The sequence below is a fragment of the Hoplias malabaricus genome, chromosome 15, assembly GCF_029633855.1.
Source record: "Hoplias malabaricus isolate fHopMal1 chromosome 15, fHopMal1.hap1, whole genome shotgun sequence".
In the NCBI taxonomy this organism is placed as follows: Eukaryota; Metazoa; Chordata; class Actinopteri; order Characiformes; family Erythrinidae; genus Hoplias; species Hoplias malabaricus.
The window spans coordinates 34,982,463-35,003,336 of NC_089814.1; the positions used below are offsets into that span (position 1 = coordinate 34,982,463).

Consider the following 20,874-nt stretch of genomic DNA (forward strand, 5'->3'; position numbering starts at 1 on the left):
ATGACATCATATATACTTAATCACCTCTGGATGCATTGACTTTTTTGCTTTCTGTATAAAGAGAAAGTTTAATATAATAAACATGCTTCTGGAACTAGAGCTCAAAGACCATTAAAAAAATGGCAGAGAAAGGTGAGACCCCTAACAAGCTCAAAATCCCTGGAGTTATTCCCCCCACACTCTCCCCATCACATAAACAGCACTTACAGCTTTCGGTTTCACAGCTGATCATCTATTTCCTTGAACATTTCACGATGAACGGACCAATAAAAGTGCTCCCAAATTACTACGAATGAAATCAATTTACGTTGACTTCCATTGAAAGCTGAGAAAGGTTTTTTCCTCCTCCTGTAAAGTTGCTATTTTGGAGATACATGTCTTTTTGAACAGTGAAGATTTGTCATAATACATTGAATTTAGACTTATTCTTTATTTAAAGGGATTGTCTACATTTACGGGGAAGTGCAGTTCTCTCTGGTTTGTCTGCATTCAGAAGCTCAGCGTCTTTTAAGGTGGAATGATGTGTCTGGATGTAAGATTTTATTCACTGTTTGAATTCCCACAGAAGCTCATTTGTAACTCGAGCTGTTTAGTTTTGTAGCACTTTCGCTCTGTGTTTACTTTCATGCTCTAATGAATTTAGTGTCAGTTCCACCTTAAATAATGTAACTGTAACAGCACAAATAAGTAATTATTACCCACCTATGGAGCAGGAATAGAGCAACATCCACATCTCTTTTCATGCTTTTCTGTACCACAATCACAGAGAGGTGTAAATATATTTGCAGGAGGAACATGTGCACCACAGACACAGTGCATTGTGGGTAGAAAATGGTGCAGGAGTGTGAGGGTGGTCTTAATGTTTGGCTAAGTCTTGGGGAATGTTAGCCTGAGGTACCAGTAATGGTTTTCTTATTGTTTCCTGAAAAATGTCTAGTATAAAGCTGGTACAAACCCAACACACACACACACACACGTTCTAAGCTCTGCAGTGCTGAGTTCATCTGAGCAGGAATTAGAATGACTGGATTCCGACTCCAAGCTCAACAGGAATCCTTCTCATGTTGTTTCTCCTTTTTTCCCGCTACGATAAGCAAGCATCTGCTCGCCGGGCGGGGGAAAAAAAACATGCTAATTGAATTCTGGGGGCATGTGGGAGCAGGGGAGGGGAGGGGAGGGCAGAAGAGGAGGATGGGGAGTGGAAGAGTGGAAGAGTGGAAACGGAAACCATCAGAGAGACTGGTTTGTCCTTTGGGTCTTTGTGTTCGTCAAGTGCCTCTGTTCGATGCAAAGTACCTCATGGAACTGGTTTGTAATACACTCACTCACTCACTCACTCACTCACCCTCTCACTCATGCTGGAGGGACATCACAAAGGAGGACTATTCAAAGACACAATGGGTGTCCTTGTTCATTTTATTTATGTTATTTGTCATCCACTCCTAATGCTGCATTCATACAGCCCTCGTTACCTTGTTAAGCTGCAGGTCTAGGACAATTCATTTGCAAAATGTCATATTATAATGATCATTACTCAGGGCAACAAACATCTTTCCTCGCTTTACAATGATGTAAAACGGACAGGATTTGTATTTAGTGACAAATCAAGGGTGGAAAATAAAGACAAGCATGTCACAAACCTCACTCCAACTGTCAAAGGTTCTCTCGAGAACAGAACACGGTTCCATAGTGAGTGGACACGGGGTTTCAAAACTCCAGCAGGCAATGCTGTGTCTGATCCACTCGTACTAGCACAACACACACTAACACACCACCACCACGTCAGTGTCACTGCAGCGCTGAAAAGGATACACTTCCCAAATCATTCCTGCTCTATGGGGTCGTGACCTTTGAGGAACAGGGGGAAAGAGGGATAACAACGTATGCAGAGCTACAGTCTGTGATTGTAGAACGACAAAGCACTTCTGAGTGGTCAGTGAAGCAGAGAGAATGCACAGAGATGGTAGAAACTCTGAGGTGGTCATAATATTATCAAAAGAGCATGGAGGTCCTGTGCTTATTTAATAAATTATTCATAATGAGAGGTGCCTTTTAAACATATTTAACATGTATTAAAAAGAGTTTATACTGACTGGTCATTTCAGAGTGTAAACAAAAGTGTTTCCCTTGGCTGTATCTGTGAAATCCTAACCTCTGGTCCCTATCACTGCCACTGGGAACCAATCAGTGTTTGTTTCTATGGTGCAGCATTTCCCACCGGACCTCTCTCAGTGACCCTGTTTACACATCAACCATTGGACAATTTGTTGAAATATTAAATAAAAGCGCTTTTGAAAATGTGACAAACAAGGCTCCCCCTTAAGCATAAGTGCAATCTCTGTTTGCGAGTGTGTGTATGAATATATTTGTGTGTGTGTGTGCTTGAGTTCTGCACTCATACGCCCGTGATGCAAATGGCAAATTATGCTTTGAGCTCATTGAACACAAGAGCACGAGAGGGGTTGTAAATTTCACCTCCTGTTCTTGGCCTCCATTTCGCTTCACTCTCTCTCTCTCTCTCTCTCTCTCTCTCATTATATCTCCTATAAAAGAACTCAGCCTATTTAACTCCCATTTCCTGTCCCCCTCTCTCTGTTATTAAGGTTTTGCGTGAATGCCATTAGCGTTTTGCGGCCTACAGCAGGTGCCTCCTCTCTGACACACTTCCTCATTACAGGTCACATCCAGAGCGACTCTCTGTGAAATTACCAGGACATTACAAAGTGTGGGTAGTGAAGCTGAACTCCTTCAAACAGTCAACTTGTACTTCCCAAGACTTCTTATAGCAGGGGGGGGAAAAGGCCTGACTTTATTTGTCCTGAATAAACTAAGCTTGTGCCGCCCCCTGCAGGATGTTTATGGCGTTACAGTACTGTGGAAATGTCATGTAAAATAACCTTCTCGATAAGCGTAATTATAATTACAATAAACACAAAATCATAATAAATACAGTAAAATTTAAAGTGTTTTTCGTTCTTAACAGTAGTAGCTGTGTTGTGAGGAAATGTGAGGAACAAAGTGTGTTTCCAGGTGTTCTCCTTGAGCTACTCTCTCGACTTTACATCTACAAGGTGGACCAACGAGGTAGAAGTGTATAACAGAGTGGACAGTGAGTAGATATAGGGTTTAAAAACTCTAAAACACCACTTGTTAGTAATTGCAAGTACACTACTGAAGTACTGAAGGAAGGTGGATGTGTACAGGTACATCTAAGACACTTTTAGAACATTAAGAGACCTTTCTTTACTTGAAAATAACATAAATCTGTATTTGTGAAGAACAGGGATGGCTTTAGCGGTCTGCTGAACTCATTCCAGAACAGCAGGGGGCGGTAAAGGGGAGCTGTATTTGAGGAAATCTATGAGCGAAATCAGTGAAAAATGGCTTCGTCCCTCGGAGTGGAATATAAACACATTTATTGTAACTCATTTTACGATCAAACAAACTTGTTCTCGGGTGTGTTTGGGATACAGAGTGATCCTAAGATGTCTATCTTTGATTTACAGGTTAAAGAGAAAGACGGGACGGTTAGAAAACGGGAGGTATTTGGAGGAGGGCCGTTTGGTTAAAGCGGTGAGAGACTTCAGTCGTTGTCGTACACGTTAAAGGATAATAAATCAGGTTTTAAAACATCATATGCCAGTCACACACAATCTCCCCCAGAAAATATTAGTTACGCTCACGATATATAACCATTAATGAAACGAAAGATGAAGTCACGAGTCTGAAATTGTGGTTTCCTATTGGAATTGTCCGTTCCACCTTAAACGTTTCAACGGTTTCATGTCTTTCTTGTTCCTCAAGCAAAGCAACACATACGGTACATCGGCACCATTTAAGGTGGGGCGGGATATAAACGTTTGTGTACGTATTGATGAGGGTACGAAGCTGAAACGAGGGCTTCTTATTGTAATTATCTGTTCCACCTTAAATATTCCAACGGTTTTATGCCTTTAGTTTTCTGCAGGCATAACAGCATATGTAGATATAATAACATTAACAAGAGTGAGTTACCAAGATTACAGTTAGGGCGTCTGCTTGTTGTTTTTCTACCTTAAATGGTGCAGCAGTGTAGCAAAATTACAAGACATCCGAATACATAAGCCGCTAAATATTTAAGGTGGAATTGGAAATTTAAAAAAAGAAGCCACAAATTCCTAATTTACTAACTATGTTTAAGGTTGAATTTTCTCGTTCCACCATAAATAGTGACGCAGGTGCATATTGTTCAGACAGTGCTGATTCTGTTGCTAAAATAACTGTTTATAAATATTTTCGTCATATTACAGTGTGTGTTTATACAGGTGTAGTAGTATGATAATGAAATATTAATGTCTACTGCATCTATAATCCTCACAATATATTGCGTTTTCTGACTAGATATTTACAACATGTGTGTGGCAATATTTTGTTCCTAAACAAATGGTATGTAAATAAATATCTTACGATTATTATTCACTTTTTACTGTCAGGGTGAAACGCTTGGATGATGGCGAGTGATGCTGAGGGCACTTCTTTCTCAGAGATGATGGATGTGGAAATGAAACTGGGGTCTAGTTTCCATGTGGAGGATTTGTCAATGGAAAAAAAAGATTCTGGAGCTGAGACACGGGTCCCAAAAGAGAACGATGAATCTGGATCTGAGATGGTGGTCCTGAAGGAGAAAGAGGAATCTGGATCTGAGATGGTGGTCCTGAAAGAGAAAGAGGAATCTGGATCTGAGATGGTGGTCCTGAAGGAGAAAGATGAATCTGGATCTGAGATGGAGGTCCTGAAAGAGGAAGATGAATCTGGATCTGAGATGGTGGTCCTGAAGGAGAAAGATGAATCTGGATCTGAGATGGTGGTCCTGAAGGAGAAAGATGAATCTGGATCTGAGATGGTGGTCCTGAAGGAGAAAGATGAATCTGGATCTGAGATGGTGGTCCTGAAGGAGAAAGATGAATCTGGATCTGAGATGGTGGTCCTGAAGGAGAAAGATGAATCTGGATCTGAGACGGAGGTCCTGAAAGAGGAAAACGTTTCTGCATCTGAGGCACTGTGTCCACAGAGAGCAGAAACCATGCCCAATGTAAATGATTTTCACGATGAAGACTCCACATGTGAGGTTTCCTTTCTGCAGATGGAGGTAAAGAGGCTGCATCAGGAGCTGAAGGACTGTCAGAGTGAACTTCAGAGAGTCCAGAAGCAGCTCAGCCACAGCGTGAGGCTTCAGAAGGTCACAGAGAGCTACAACCAGGACCTGAGACAACAGGTAACTGGACAGATATTTCCTGATGTTTCCAGTTAGATCCAAGCCACATGTGTTGGTGGTTTCAGAAAATGTCAACTCTGTGGAAAACGTTCCTATTGTACCCTGGTGCTGTAGGTTGAGAAGTTGAGCACGGAGCTCCATGAGCGGAAGAAGAAGGAGAAGAATCGGACGGAAGCAGAGACTCAAACTGAGGAATACACCTGGACTGAGACAGGTGGTTTAACAATGCTTTCTTCAATCACTCTCTCACACACACACACACACACACCATTCATACATTACTCATTATCCAGACACATTTTACATTGAAAAAGGTGTCACAGCATTCCTTTCTCTGATTACATTTGAGACACCTAAACTTATGGCACATTTCCACTGCATGGTAGCTACTCTGCTCAGCTCTACTCTCTGTTTGGACCCTGGTTGGTTTCCTACACCCACAACTCCTCCCTGTAATAAATCCGTTGTCGTCTCAAAACCCCATCTCTAACAGGAACAGCTGACTTTGGAAATCACAGCAATGGCGGCGGTAACGTTAAGCGTTGTTTACTCTTCATGTATTTGTTGTTGTTGTTCTTTTGGGACTGAACACAGCTCCGTCATTGGATTCTCTCATCAGCCACCGGTCCAAGGAGCGTTTGAACTTCTTCAAAAGACTGCATCATAATTTTAAAGTTGGATAAAAACATATGTTATCTCTGCTGTAGCTGGAGATTTCACTGTTGGCGAATAGGGACCATGCAGTGGGAAAAAGCGCCATTACAAATTTGCTGTAGTTACTTAAAATGCTCTTAATTGCAACACATTTACTGCAATAAGAATTCAAACACGTTTTCAAGTTTTGATGTTCAACATGGGTATAAATGTGGATACCTTTGCTTACTCTAACAGATTATTACAATTACTACTATGGCGGATATTATCAGACAACAGAAATGGAGCAAAATGACTCCAGTGGAACACAGGAAACCTCCGAACTCACAGAAGCTTGTACTACCGGAACAGATCCAGTGAACGCTCAGCTGTCGGAGCAAATGAGTAAAACCACAGAGGTAACAGAGGTAGGCACATTCTCTTATAGATTTTTATTCAACACTAAATAATGCTTGCATCGATCTGTGTGTTATAAAATCCCAACTAGACCTGCATGTGATTAAGGAGGTTTGAAAAAAAATGCCACAGAAAATGTATTACTTAAGCCTGCATACATCTAAAAGAGTTTTACAGAAGTGTGTTGAATGTGTGGACTGTTTAATGTGTGCTGTGTGTGTTTGTAGCCGGAGAGTGGAGATGGTAGCTCCATAGCAGATGTCCTGAGAGCTACAGCAGAGGAAGCTCTGTCTCAGACGGGATTCGTGTTTGATGAGAATTCTGGAATGTACTACGACCACGCCACAGGGTTCTATTACGACTCGGTGAGTTCTCCGTCACGGATTTACTCGCCTGCAACATCAGTCTGTTGCATGCTTCTGCAGAATTCAAACGGAATGGAAGACTATATAATAATTACTAAAGGCTAAGCAGCAGCTCTATGAAAGTGTCAAACAAATAAATACAGTGGAGTTTGAGTTCCTAACTTGTGTTTATTGAGAGTCAGAAAACATGTTATTTCTTACTAATTGAAGGAATAAGGTTTAAAAGACCGTTGGTCCCCCCCCCTAACGGTGTTGGGAAACTCTAATAGGCGTCTTGCCTGTGACGTAGATGGAGGACAACAAAGCTGCACTTAATTTAATGCAAAATGAGGAAAAGGTGTGTTGTTTTTGGCTGCAATCATTCAATGTACAGTGGGACATCTGTGAACAAATGGCCCAAAGATCCCAAAACATCCAGAAAATGGACTAAATTTGTCCACTTTAAATGGACACTTTGGAAAGGACCCTCCGCTCACTCCGTTATCTGTAGCTCATTTCACTGGCGCTTTTCCAACAATATGGGCATGTAAGGACACCAACGAAAGGTGTTGAAGAGCCTGTAACATGGAGGTAAACAGGGTAAGGACACTCACTTCGCCTGTTTTAGTTGGTGTTAGTTAACGTTAGCTTGACTCGCTAAACTCGGTGCTCAGATTATACTCGGCTACGTAGCTGCATTACGGAGGTTTATAGTGTCAGATGAATTCGAGTTCGACTTCGATCACATTTACAAGAATAACGGTACCTCTACATTTGAGTTTAGCTTATTGCTAGGCTATTGTCATGAATAATGTTGGTTATTTAGCTAGGTACTGTCATAACAGTCAGTCATAACGGTGTTTTACCGCGGCGTTGTTCAGCTGTTGTCCACCAGTGACGTCACGGTCGCGTTCGAAAAATTTCCGTAGAGAGCTCGGGTTTTTCCGTCAATTTAATAAAATTGTCAGTTTTAAAGCAAATTAAGCTGCTATTTTCATTTTAATTCATACCTATATCTGTCAGTAACTACAATAATGTCAAATATTCATGGAGGTCCATTAAGTGGTGCTTAGCCTTTAAACCAGGTTCAAGTTGGGCTTCTGTTTATTTGTTTGGTTGTGTTTTGTGTATAAATTAGGATATTTTTAATGTGGTATTAAGTCTCTGAAGTCGGTCTTGGTTGTTTTGCAGTGTCAGAGATGTGTAAAATATAAGGAAATGATCTCTGGATAAAGCAGTTACAGAAAGTGAATGAATGAATGACATGATATAAATGTACTTTATTATGCTCATAGTACAGGTTATCTCAGCCATGCCGTTTTTAATGACTGTTTAATGACTATTTATTTTCAGAATAGCCAGCTGTATTACGATGCCAACACAGGAATGTACTACTACTATGACCAGGAGAGCGGAAAATACCAATTTCACTCCAGAATTGAGCTTCCCACCGCACAACCCACAGATCAGCCACTTCAGAACAACAGCAGCCAGGAAAATACCAACAAGAAGAGGAGCAAGAGGACCTCAGAGAAACCAGCTCATCTGGAAAACAGGGTATGGCAATCACTGTGTAACTGTGAAGAGAAAGAGAGGTTGTGCTTTTGGATTTTGATGAGCACTGTTTTCCAGGCGTCTCTCCCCATTCCAGCTTTGAGAAGAATAACGTAAACATTTGGTTAATCAGCTGTATGAACAGTTACGCATTTTATTCCCCAGCTTAATCATTACCTGTTCCTACCCACTAGTTATTACTCCGCATTACACATTACCAAACTGAGAGGGTTAATACTTGCAGGAGGTTGATCTGAGCTTCCAGCACATGTTTTTGAACTACTACAGAGCACACCTGGAGGACAACACTAACTTCTTGTAACATCAGGTAAAAGATGGCATGCTAGTTGTTGTGTTTGAGCTCTTGGTCACAGAAGGATGTGGCATCACTGTGGAGCTATCTTCTATAATTACGTCTAATCTAGTCTAAGGGTTTATTGGCGCTTTTCCACAGCATTGTACCTACTCTACTCCGTGTTTGGTCCCTGGTCACAGGATTCTGACAGATCCTGTGACAGTATAATTGATGTTTTACACCTGAAGAGGGCAGCAGTGAGCTCTGTCATCAGTTGGAAGGCACTGAGTATTGACATTTAAGAAGCTGGACAGTTAATCAGCCAATGTGCACACTCTAGGCTTGGACATTAAGAGCTGCAAACCCTTAATCACAGTTTTTATATGGTAGTTAACCTTCAGCCTAATCTGGGGTTTCACATACTATAGTTCAGAGTTTGAGTGTGATTGCTAGTGCTAAAGGGTCAGAAACTGATTTCTGGTTTTTCTTGCTGTAGGTTGAGGCTGTCACTAAGTCTTTGGCTAAGCTGAAGATAGCCCAGTGTAGGAGGAGACCAGCACATAGAGGTAGATTTCACTTACACCTAAACTCGTTCGATTCTGGCATCCTAAATTTGTATTGTATTTGAAGTGGCAGTAGGTTGAGGATAAAGTTTATCGTTATTGCTGACTTTGTGGAAGTGTCTCTTCGTCACGTCCGGTATGTCGATATCCATCCAACATTTGAGGGTCAGTGCCTGTGGGTCAACATTGAGACGTAGTGGTAAACTAGGACTCTTCAGTAGAGGTGGACAAGTTGCTTGTAACTAATTCACTCACTCATTCAGGGGCCACTATTGCTCACATTTGGCTGGTATTCTGTTAGTATAGCAGCTGACAGTTAGTGTCCTCCTCCAAGCGTGTGGAGCTCTGATCATATTCTATTATGTGTGTTAGAGGAAACGTAAGCCAGACTTCACCTACATGCCCTACATAAGAAGTTATTAAAATTTGAAATGGTTTTGATGGTAGTTTTTAAAAAACACTACTGGTGAAGAAATATCAATTAATAATATTATGCTAGTTAAGAAATTGGAAGTAAACCCTTCACCTGCGTAACATGGAGGAACTTTTGGGGACTATACTGTGAACTCTTGACTTCAAAGAATGGGGAGAGGCTGGAGACAGATGCTCAGTCCTGATTGGCTGACTGTCTGTTAATTGACAGGACCACAGCGCTGTGGAGGAGGGGCCTGAGTTTAAGTGTCGAGAGGAACATGCTGAAGAAAGTAGGGATGAAATACAGCCTAAAAAGAAACGCAGTTCTCGCTCTCAGAGCAGGAAGCGGTTATCCCAATCGGATGGGTCCAGGAGCTGTGGAAACGGAAAGCGTAAACATAACGGGTCTCGTTCTGATGATGGACACAGCACGAGAAAGAAGAAGAAAAAGAAGAAGAAGAAGAGTAAGAAGACGACGAGATCTCACAAGGACAGGAAATCACACTCTAATGCGAGCGAGAGTGAGCCGGAGGAAGGGGAAATCACCGGCTCTGAAGGAGAGAAAGAGCCTTCGTCCCTCTCTTCATCAATATCTTCTTCCTCTCAATCTGCATCTCCACCAGCTTCTCCAGCTCCAGACAGTCCAGAGACAGGAATGCAGACACAGGAAGGTGAGAGAAAGAGGGTAGAGAGAATAGAGAGAAAGAGGGATGTTTGGTTTGTTTTTTTCCACACTTTGGGGGGAAGGAGACAATATTACAGCTACTTTTAACACTGTGTGGAGAGTCAGAAGGGTTAGGGACATTATTCTGACTGTTATTCCTTTATAGACACGGTATGTCCATGTTAAAGTAGCTGCATTCACTCACATGAAGGGGTGTCTGCTAGAGCTGGGCGATGTGGCTGAAAACGTTATCACAATAAATATTTCAATAATAATCATTATCAATATTTTATGAGAATTTAAATATTTTAATAGTTCACATCCTTCTAAAAAAACACAAAGAGAACACACCAAACTATAAAATGTATTTTTTTAATTACTACAGTATAATATTAATTAATGAATATGCACATTGGGCGGCACGGTGGCGCAGCAGGTAGGTGTCGCAGTCACACAGCTCCTGTTGTCGGTTGTCTGGAGGTTGTCGGTTCAATTCCCGCTCCGGGTGACTGGAGGAGTTCTCCCCGTGTCCGCGTGGGTTTCCTCCGGGTGACTGTCTGTGAGGAGTGTGGTGTGTTCTCCCTGTGTCCGCGTGGGTTTCCTCTGGGTGACTGTCTGTGAGGAGTGTGGTGTGTTCTCCCTGTGTCTGCGTGGGTTTCCTCCGGGTGACTGTCTGTGAGGAGTTGGTGTGTTCTCCCTGTGTCTGCGTGGGTTTCCTCCGGGTGACTGTCTGTGAGGAGTTGGTGTGTTCTCCCTGTGTCTGCGTGGGTTTCCTCCGGGTGACTGTCTGTGAGGAGTTGGTGTGTTCTCCCTGTGTCTGCGTGGGTTTCCTCCGGGTGCTCCGGTTTCCTCCCACAGTCCAAAAACACACGTTGTTGGTGTGTTTGTGACTCAAAAGTGTCCGTAGGTGAATGTGTGTGTGTGTGTGTTGCCCTGTGAAGGACTGGCGCCCCCTCCAGGGTGTATTCCCGCCTTGCGCCCAATGATTGACCCACCGCGACCCTGAACTGGATAACGGTTACAGATAATGAATGAATGAATGAATAAATATGCACATTACTCAAATCCACAAGAAAAGATTTCACTGGAAATCATTCTACATACTTCTGTGTCTTGTGTCATTCTAACATAAATAAATAATTCTATAATTATAATAGAAAAATGAAAAGATAAATAATAAACACTTCAGATACAATGTTCTGAACTGTAAACATTACACTCCACTCATTAAAAGGCTTCTAACTTGTTGCATTGAGTATCTAGTATCCTTTTGGCCTAGAGAAGCAGCCTGGTCAGTTGTGTTGGATCCCGTTCAAAAAATCATGAGCAGGACAACTTTGAGAGAGCAAACGATTCTTGTCTGTCACCATTCTTAATAATGCAGCACACCGTCAGGCGCGTATACTCCTGCTACTACAGTATATGGTATTTATTGCGGTATTTATTAAATATATTTTTAAAATCGTATACACTAGCATTAGAACAGTCTCACTTTCACACGGTCTCATACGTTCATTTACCGCAATAGCATGAGTACATGAGTCTGAAAATGTGCTGCATGATCAAGTTGCTTCCGCCCAGCTCTGGTGTCTACACATTTTTGAACATGAGCATTGACAAGTAACCAAAACCATCCTCTGTTTTAGTCATCATTTCTCTTACAGGTCACTGGTGTGTGTGTGTGTGTTTGTTGCAGAAGCATGGCCTCCGTGTGTGAGGGTAACTGTGGTACGTTCTCCCGTGCTTCAGCCTGGAACTCTGTTCATCCTCACAGCTGATCACATCGCAACCATCGGCCGGTCAGTAAACGTTCAGTCTGAGTGAATCGTTAAATCTGGTGGCAGCGAGCACCAACTGCATGTACTTCCTCCTTTTGTACTACACGTAGATATGGGGGCTTGTTTACACCAAGATCTGATGCCATTCAGCCACGTAAACAGCGGTGAGGTCAGGTATTCAGGTGTTGGAACTCCATTCCAGCTCAGCTCAGACTTTTATTATGGAGCTCTATCACCCCAGGGCTGGGGGCTTTCTACTCACTGTTATTTTAATTTATTTATTTATTTATTTATTTATTAAACAAGTCAATCAGGTGAGGTTTTATTGTCACATCAAATTAACCCGGGTGTTAAATGTGAGTAAAATATTGATGTAAACTATGACATGTAGATGCATGCGAGCTATTTACATAGAGACACTGGATAAGATGGAATTACAAATGTAGTTTATAATGGTAATATAACAAGTTGAATATATGTAGCACCCAAGGTCACTTTGCCATACAGAAAGTACAGAGAACAAAAACACAAAATGACAAACAAAAACACAGACCACAGAACAGCACTGTCAGCAGTGATAAGAGAAGACAGCCAGATCAGAAATAACACAGATACGCTGGACCAAAACAGGCTCCCACAGTTGAAGTCTCTGTAAATACCTGCCGTATTAGCAGTCACTGACTTGATACGGTATCAGATTCAAGGGTATGTGACGTGAATGTGAACGGTCAGATTGGATTTCATGCGTCTTTTTGCCTGCACACTTGGTCTTAGAGCTGTCACCTCAGCTAGCGTTGGCAGCACAGAAAAACAACAATTAAGAAGTGACTGGAGCTGTGTTCCAAATAGCACCATATTCCCTACATAGTGCACTTCGCAGAAATTTAAACTAACACTCAGACAGGGCACTAGGTCGACTGGAAGATGGCATGATGTGATAAAATGTGATATGACATGACCTACACTGTGCACTACGTAGGGTGTAGTGAGACTGAGCTGATCTCTTGGTGCAGCAGTAAAAGCTGACTGGGCTTGTCCTAGTCGTGTCCAACTCGACGAGCTGTTTGTTGTTCTCCCGAGCAAAATGAGATTAACACATCAGATTTCCAGTTGTAAAGATAGGGGCTGGATGTTTGGTTGTGTGCTGCATGTGTGGGTTTTGTTATGTTAAACCTGCTCTTGTTTGTGTTTGCAGGGAGAAGGACATGGACCACGCCATCAGGATCCCAGAGGTGGGCGTGAGCAAGGTATGTTTGAAATACACTGAATATTTTAAGGCCTTTGTGTTTGTACGTTTTGTTTAGATAGTTGTTGTGTGTATGTTTTCCACTAGTTGCTCGCTGGTGTGTTTTGATTGAGATTGGTGTTGTATGTGCTTTTATCTGTTGTAGTCTCATGCGGAGGTGTATTTTTAGATCAAAATCATAAGCCTGCTTGTGTTTTTCTCTTGCAGTCTCATGCGGAGGTGTATTTTGATCAGGATCAGCAGTGTTATATGCTGGTGGATCAGGGGAGTCAGAATGGCACCGTCATCAATGGCAACAGAATATCGCAGGTACCCTGTCTCTATCCTTTTCATTCTAGTAATTTACTGTGGATGGGTTTTGTATTGATTTGTAGAAAAAAAGAAAACTTTGTTTGTGGTTTTAAGGCCATTTTCAGGTACAGTTTGTTACATTTATTGCTCTGCTGTAGTTCCATTTTGGCTCAATCTTGTTTTTTCAATTCAGTGCCAGCTTTTCAAAGTTGTGTCTCTGATGGACTCTGGTTAAAATTCATGGGTTCAATCAGCTAATTGGCCTGGTCATGTCTTGATTTATTTTTGGCTGTACGTGCAGGGTTTGTCCCAGTTTCAGGTTTTTTGTCTGCTGAGAACACTGGCTCCACTGGAGGAACCAAGACTCAAGCACTAAAACAATACGTTTTAAATCGTGTATGGTAGTGAATAGCCCAAAAAAAAGCCTATAAATGCATCTGTGTCTAATCCAAACCTGAGTTTTGTGTTTATGAAATGACTACATATTTTAAATAACATTTTATAATGGTAATAAAGAGTCATATGCCCAATCCCATATCCTATTTTTACTCCTACCCCTCGTTTTTGTGTGTCCTCTTGCCTCTCGGAGCAAGCCGACGGGGGCAAGCCTTCATGGTCCTGATATGTCATCAGCAGCTCTGCCAGTCTGCAGTGATATCAGAAGAGCTGCTGGACTTTTGTTAAATTTTACTGCATCATTCGCCTTCAGAAGAGTTCTACAGTAATATATAATCACCCTCTCCTCACTCTCTGTGATATGGAGCTGAATTCAGATTCTTATTCTGCAGCTTTTTATTCAAAACTTCCAGTTCCACCTTAAATACTGCAGCAGCCTCAGGTGTTAGAATGTAATTGCTTCCACATTTAATGTGGGGCTAGAAATTTACAGCTTAGTCCCAAGACATCAGCTACTACTCATGCTGCTTTCTGCTTGTTTTGAAGTAAAGGGACATAATCCACTGAAACTACATTAAACGAAGGTAATACACTGGTGATCATAGAGTTTAAAGGAGAAAATACTGACATCTGTGGGTTTCTTTCATTGCTATACAACGTCTTGATGATGATTCACAAAGCCTCATAACCCTCTGTTTGGAGTTAGACTCTGAAACATCTCAATTTGAAGAGCCATGTGCCCCTCACACTTCACCCTACTCCTCTAGCCCAACAAGAACGGGGACCCCATCCCTAGAGGAAACGGAGGGGTAGGGCTAAGTGTTAGGGGCAAGGGGTGAAACTTCACAACACACATGGTTTGAAATAAAGGGATTTTGTGATGATTTTTTCATGTGGTTTGTGTTTTGTCTTGTTTGTGTCTGAAGCCCAAGGTGCGGTGTGACCCTTGCCCTTTGACCCATGGTGATGAGGTGAAGCTGGGGGAGACGGTTTTGTCCTTCCACATTCACTCAGGCACGGACACGTGTGACGGCTGTGAACCAGGACAAGTGAGAGCTCACCTGAGCCGGCATCGGCACGAGGAGAACATGGGTACACTTCTTTATTAAATGGAGAAAATACTACTTCTAACTTGAGCTTGAAGTAATTTTTACCTACAAAGTAGCTTTTTAAGTTGAGATCTAGCTTGTCCAGTGGCATTCGTTTGGTTTCGTTGGACCACTTATCAGACCGCATTCAGTAATAACCAGGCGCTGTTAAAGGGACATTATTTTCATGTAATATTTTTGACTTAAAACTACACCTTCAGAGTCATCGTCATGTTCCACTGAGCTGTAATAAAGAGAATAGAGCCTCTGTCCTTGCTACTTTGAGCTCAGCACTGCAGAAACTGCACTATGTAACTTTAGGAGGAGATTATGAAACCCACCCACTCCCCTCTCTATTGATTTCAGCACAGTGTTTTATAAATTAATTACGCCAAGGGAAAAATCATACCTAGTTTCTTTAAATTAGGTGTGATCTATATCACCCCAGAAGTGTTCCAGTCCAACTTGGTTGTCCAAACATGGCACTAAAATAACCCCACCCCGTTTAATGTGTGATGCAGGGGGTGCCTCTCGACCAAGCGGCTAAATTTGACGAGTTGGGAATGAGTGTGTGTTGCCTTTCTTCCATTTAATTCGTTTCATTTTAATGAACCAGTAACCAGTTGAGCTTTCAATTAATTATTTACATGTGAGGAAAAAGCTGATTCACATTATTTAAATGATGTGCGATCAAACAGAAGTGCATGGTGCAATCGACTGGTCAATCGCCATCGATGCATTGGGCAACCCTCCTCTACAACATGAAAATAATCAGGGTTATTTAGAGTTGTTTAACTCTTTATTTTATGCAGTTTCACCTCTCACCCACACCTCCCCCTGCAGTTCCTTTGTGCCTCACAAGTTGAATACCTCTGCTTGCGTTTCATGATTGCTTGGTTGCGTCTGTGTTTTATGTGTAACGATCAGTGTATTTCTGCTCTTGGTTGTTTTGCAGTGTGTGTGTTGAGTAAGGAGGATAAAGAAGTCCAGAGACAGAAAGAGCTCAAACATCTAAAGATCAAATACGGCCTTAAAGTAAGTCCACGTTTATGTCCATCACGGGTGAATATCTCGGTTACACAAAATACAAACAGCAAGTGAATATGGGTTTACTCATTTGGAAAACAACAACACCTGCCACAAACTCAATCCTGGTGGTTAGGGAACTGGGCTTGTAACCGGAAGGCAAGGCACCTAACCCCCAACTGCTCCCTGGGCTCTCACTGTGCTCACTGCCCCCTAGTGTTCACTAGTGTGTGTAAATGTGTGTTTCACTGCAAGTATTGGGTTAAATGTGAAGAACAAATTTCTCTGTGGTCAATAAAGAGAGAGTGATCCTAATTCTAATGGCTTTAATGGAAGTTCCAGTGCTGTATTTGGAACTGAAATTTCAGAGAGACATGACAACATAGCATTTGAGCAAATTTCACATGCAGGAGATGCAGTATATGCTGTGTTTTTCTCCTGAGGTGTAAAACTACTCTCTTGTGACATATTGCAAACAAACAAAGAGATAAGATAAGGTACGACAGCACTTTATTGAGCCCGAAGGAAACTGCAAACACAAAAGGGGTGAACCAAAGAGCAGGGAGATGCAGGGGATTGAACCCTGGACCTCACACGCACAGCATGTGCTGTGCCACTGAGATACATCTCCTATGACACCAGTAGGTCCCGCTGAGACGTGCTAATACAGAAACTGAAAACACTGCTTCTGCTCGATGTATTCACTGTATGTGTAATGTGTTCCTGTCTCTGTGCATTTCCGTGTTTGTATGTGTTACAGAACAGTGACTATGAAGACAGCGGTGTGTTGAAGAACAGTAAATACAAAGACCGAGCAGAAAACAGGAGGCAGAAAGTGGGGAGTGAGGGAAGCTTCCACAGAGACGATGCTCCAGCGTCACTGCATGTGTACGTTATAATAAGAGCTGTCTGTGCAGAGACTCAGAGTTCCTCAACAACAAATTGGGTTACGTTTGATGTAGTCGGCAGACGTACCGTGTTAAACACAGTAATGTAACTGTAACAGAGTCAAACACTTTGATGCTTTGATGACGACTCATACATGAAAAAGAAATCAACACAAGGTAGAGTCTATAAAATTATACAGAGTCATATACAATATATACAGATATACAGAGGCAATAATAACATATAGCTACGGAAAATGTTGGCCTTGTTCCCAGGTCCAAAAAATAAATAAAAAAATTAAAAAATATGGAAGTTAATTTATAGTTTACCGCATGTAAGAGAGCAAGGGAAGTGAGTTTATATTATTTTTTGTTCACTCCGGGAAAAAGACAGACTATGTCCTGCTTAGTGTCATATCCCTCCCTGTGTAGAACTCAGGACTTTATTAATAACTGATTTTAGGAAGTAGGTGCCATGAGCAGATTATAGATTACCATCCTTATAGTAAATTACAGAGAGAGAGAGCAGAGATCACAATGCTCCTGTGAGAACTTCATTTAGTCTCATAGAAACTGCACAGGGGACATCACAGCGAATGAGCATCTGACGCACTAAATTCAGCACTCAGAACGAAAGCCAGATCATCTTAGTTGTAGAAACAGGCTTTAATTTACAGAACATAAATGTGATTTAAAGGGAACGTATACGTTTTTATTCACTGTTTGAATTAACACAGAAACTCCTTTGTAACTCGAGCTACACTTGTTGTGTAGCACTTTCTCTCTGTGTTTACTTTCATGCAGTTAACGCTCTCCACCTACAGCAAAAATAAGTCGGTTTTACGCACCTATGGAGCAGGAATAGAGCAACATCCTCATCTCAGTTGATGCTTTCCAACGTTTGGAGGGCTATTTATCTAAAACACTCCAAAAACCATTTCTCTGCCATGAGCAGAGGGAGAGAGAGCCTAGCATACCAGACCGAGACACTTTATTTTTATTTATTTTTTTTTTCATAAAACCCTTTTAGTTTTTTTTTTTTTTGGTTTTTTTTTTGGTTTTTTTTTTTTTTTTTAAAGTTAAACATTATCAAACATATGAATATTCTCCCTAATCACTTAAGGAGTCATATTAACTTCTAAAGTGTTTTGTGATGTTTTTATGGACATTAAATAATGTACCTGACAGGTGCAAACTACACACCTTAAATCAGATATCCACATAAGTGGACAAATACAAAAATGTATATGTTTGTGTGTGTGTATATATAACGCCAGCTTTGTGTCCTTTATCACAGTTTGAGGTTCCTCTTTTACTGCTGTTCTGTCTGCAGCAATTAAAATGCAGCACAGCTACCGTCATGTCTCTGAACTCTGAGATTGTCTCTTTGTGTGCGCTTTTTACAGAGAAATCAACGAAGAGAATAAAGGGCGGCAGATGTTGGAGAAAATGGGCTGGAAGAGTGGAGAAGGACTAGGCAAAGATGGAGCCGGCATCACAGAACCTGTAAACACACACACACACAGTTTATTTTCTATATTCATGGCTGTTTTATTAGAAGCCTCTGGTATATAATGCAAACGTTAGCCCATCTGATGGTTACCCTCCTGAATGGAAAAAGACTATAGGATCACCTCTGTTTGGATATTTTTTGGTTTGGCTGATAACGCTTAGGTTGTTTTATTATATTGTAGTTAACATTAACGTCTGCATTTTAATAGTCAGTGTTTTGCTTGTTCTAAGCTTTCTGATTGGTCAGCCTGATGTTAACACATCCTTACAACACAGAAAACAGAACAGGCTCTGGTTTAAAAATAAATAAATAAATCACAGTCCATCACTTTTGGACCGTGTGAAAGACACCATTACACACATTTATTTATTTTTTAATTATTATTTATTTATGTATTTACTTATATAGTTTTGATTGTTTTGTTTGAGATTTTTTTTTTCATCCATAAAATTAGACTCTAAATAATAGGCTACATTTCCACCATTTTGTTTTCAAAAGTAAATATGGAATTAGAAGAAGGTCATGGGTATTCATATTCCACATCTCTCTCTCCTCTCTCTCTCTCTCCTCTCTCTCTCTCTGTCTCTCTCTCTCCTTCTGTCTCTCTCTCTCTCTCTCTCTCCTTCTCTCTCTCTCTCTCTCTCTATCTCCTTCTCTCTCTCTATCTCCTTCTCTCTCTCTGTCTCTCTCTCTCTCTGTCTCCTTCTCTTTCTCTCTCTCTTTCTCTCTTTCTCTCTCTCTTTCTCTCTCTCTCTTTCTCTCTTTCTCTTTCTCTCTTTCTCTTTCTCTCTCTCCTTCACTCTCTCTCTCTCTCTCCTTCAATCTCTCTCTCTCTCTCCTTTCTCTCTCTCTCTCTCTCTCTCTCTCTCCTTCTCTCTCTCTATCTCCTTCTCTCTCTCTCTGTCTCCTTCTCTCTCTCTGTCTCCTTCTCTTTCTCTCTCCTCTCTCTCTCTCTCTCTCTCTCTCTCCTTCTCTCTCTCTCTCTCCTTCACTCTCTCTCTCTCTCTCTCTCCTTCTCTCTCTCTCTCTCTCTCTCTCTCTCCTTCTCTCTCTCTCTCTGCCTGTAGATTGGGCTGCACATTCGGCCAGTTCAGTCCGGTCTTGGCTCTGTTCCTGTCCTCTCAGTGGAGGAGGCGGCTCTGGGTCGAAGCAGGAATCATCAGAACTGGGAGCGAGCGAGGGAGCGTTTCTCTCAACAACAGGGACAGGAACAAACTGCAAAACCGCCACAAGCCTGGGTCAAAGTGCAGAAATCTGACGTTAGCAGCCCACAGAGAAAGCAGGAGTCCTGATATATTTGACTGGTTCTGGAGCATCAGCAATCCCAGAAAAAGAGACTTTCTTGGTCGTGTGGTTTGATGTTCAGTAGAACGTTATCTGCATAAATGACACTAAAGGTTTTGTCTATTTCACAGGTAACAGACCAAGAGTATTTTTGCTTTGCAGTTCCCTGATAAAATCCAGTTAATGCTCCGAGCCAGGGTCTCCCGCACAGGAGGAGGGTGCATGTTCAACATAGGTTCATCTCTGACACATCCAGGCCACTAGGTGTCAGTAGAAAGACTGGTGAATATGACTTGTTTGCTCCTGTGAAGCTGATGAATTTAATTTCTGTTCAATTGAAGTATTTTCTTAATAAAATTAGAGCCATAAACTGTAGTGTGTAGATGTCCCCTTCCTGCTCCGCACTCTTTAAAGGCCCCGTAAAACTGGGTTGGTGAAAATGGCGTGGCTGGAGCGGAGTCAGAAATCAGAGCCATCACCTGTCCTCCATTTTGGTTCAGGAGTTTCACATCTGAAGATCTGGTGTGTGAGTTTTCACAGAAGAGTTTTGTTAGCTCTACTTTTACTGAGACTCTGGCTTGTGTTGGATTTTGTAATCCACATGTCCACAAGGTGCATGTCTCTAGTTTTAAAGTGGTATAATCTGGCTCCACCAGGACCCTGATGAGGATGAAGTGGTTATGGAAGATGAAAGAATACGTTTCAGAATGGTTCCCTGAGCTCACACAGGGTGTGAAACCCTGTCGACCTGGTGGACAGGTGCTAATTTTGTTTGTGGTAATTGAAGCTGTTCTAGACAGAAATGTTCCACTGCGCCTGCGGTGAGAACAGAGAAACCCTCTGGTCAAAACCTTCCTTACAGTTGGAGGACCTCTAAATGTCGGGCTGAATCTGAGCTACGTGAGCCGTAACAGTGCACTACATACAATAGGGGGGCCTTAGGGAACTGTTGATGTTTGGTTACCCTGGTAGCCTGCTTTATCCTCAGAGTCACTGGTGTGTGCTGTTAGTTTATTTGTATGGGACAGGGCTAACTTTTAGTCCACTTCTGTCCATTCTGAAATTTGGTGGTGCTTAGTTTAGTTTGATTATTTGTAATGGATTCTGACAGATATAGCCTCTAATGCAAACCAGTACATCTCCACTGTACAAAAACATTACGTAGGCAAAGCAGACTGACCCCGACCTCAGTCCTGGACGTGCTGGATGGAGGCAAGCGGGGTGAGT

At 41.8% G+C, this 20,874-nt stretch overlaps 1 protein-coding gene across 4 annotated transcripts; it reads left to right on the forward strand.

Annotated features, from left to right (window-relative positions):
• Positions 1 to 3,301: 3,301 nt before the first annotated feature.
• Positions 3,302 to 19,997, forward strand: aggf1 (angiogenic factor with G patch and FHA domains 1). 4 transcript variants are annotated; one of them, XM_066645197.1, is made up of 17 exons: positions 3,302 to 3,420; positions 3,507 to 3,573; positions 4,473 to 5,002; positions 5,123 to 5,254; positions 5,369 to 5,468; positions 6,146 to 6,315; positions 6,532 to 6,669; positions 8,002 to 8,205; positions 9,704 to 10,145; positions 11,835 to 11,937; positions 13,112 to 13,163; positions 13,370 to 13,471; positions 14,776 to 14,941; positions 15,893 to 15,972; positions 16,724 to 16,851; positions 18,257 to 18,356; positions 19,431 to 19,997. In XM_066645197.1, the coding sequence occupies exons 3-17, from the start codon at positions 4,487 to 4,489 to the stop codon at positions 19,653 to 19,655; spliced, it is 2,658 nt and encodes an 885-aa protein (XP_066501294.1). In that variant the 5' UTR covers positions 3,302 to 3,420; positions 3,507 to 3,573; positions 4,473 to 4,486; the 3' UTR covers positions 19,656 to 19,997. The 4 variants fall into 4 exon arrangements, with proteins under 4 accessions (XP_066501294.1, XP_066501295.1, XP_066501292.1 ...); XM_066645198.1 differs by lacking the exon at positions 9,704 to 10,145 and adding an exon at positions 8,994 to 9,063 and having other exon boundaries at positions 4,473 to 5,254; XM_066645195.1 differs by having other exon boundaries at positions 4,473 to 5,254.
• Positions 19,998 to 20,874: the final 877 nt, after the last annotated feature.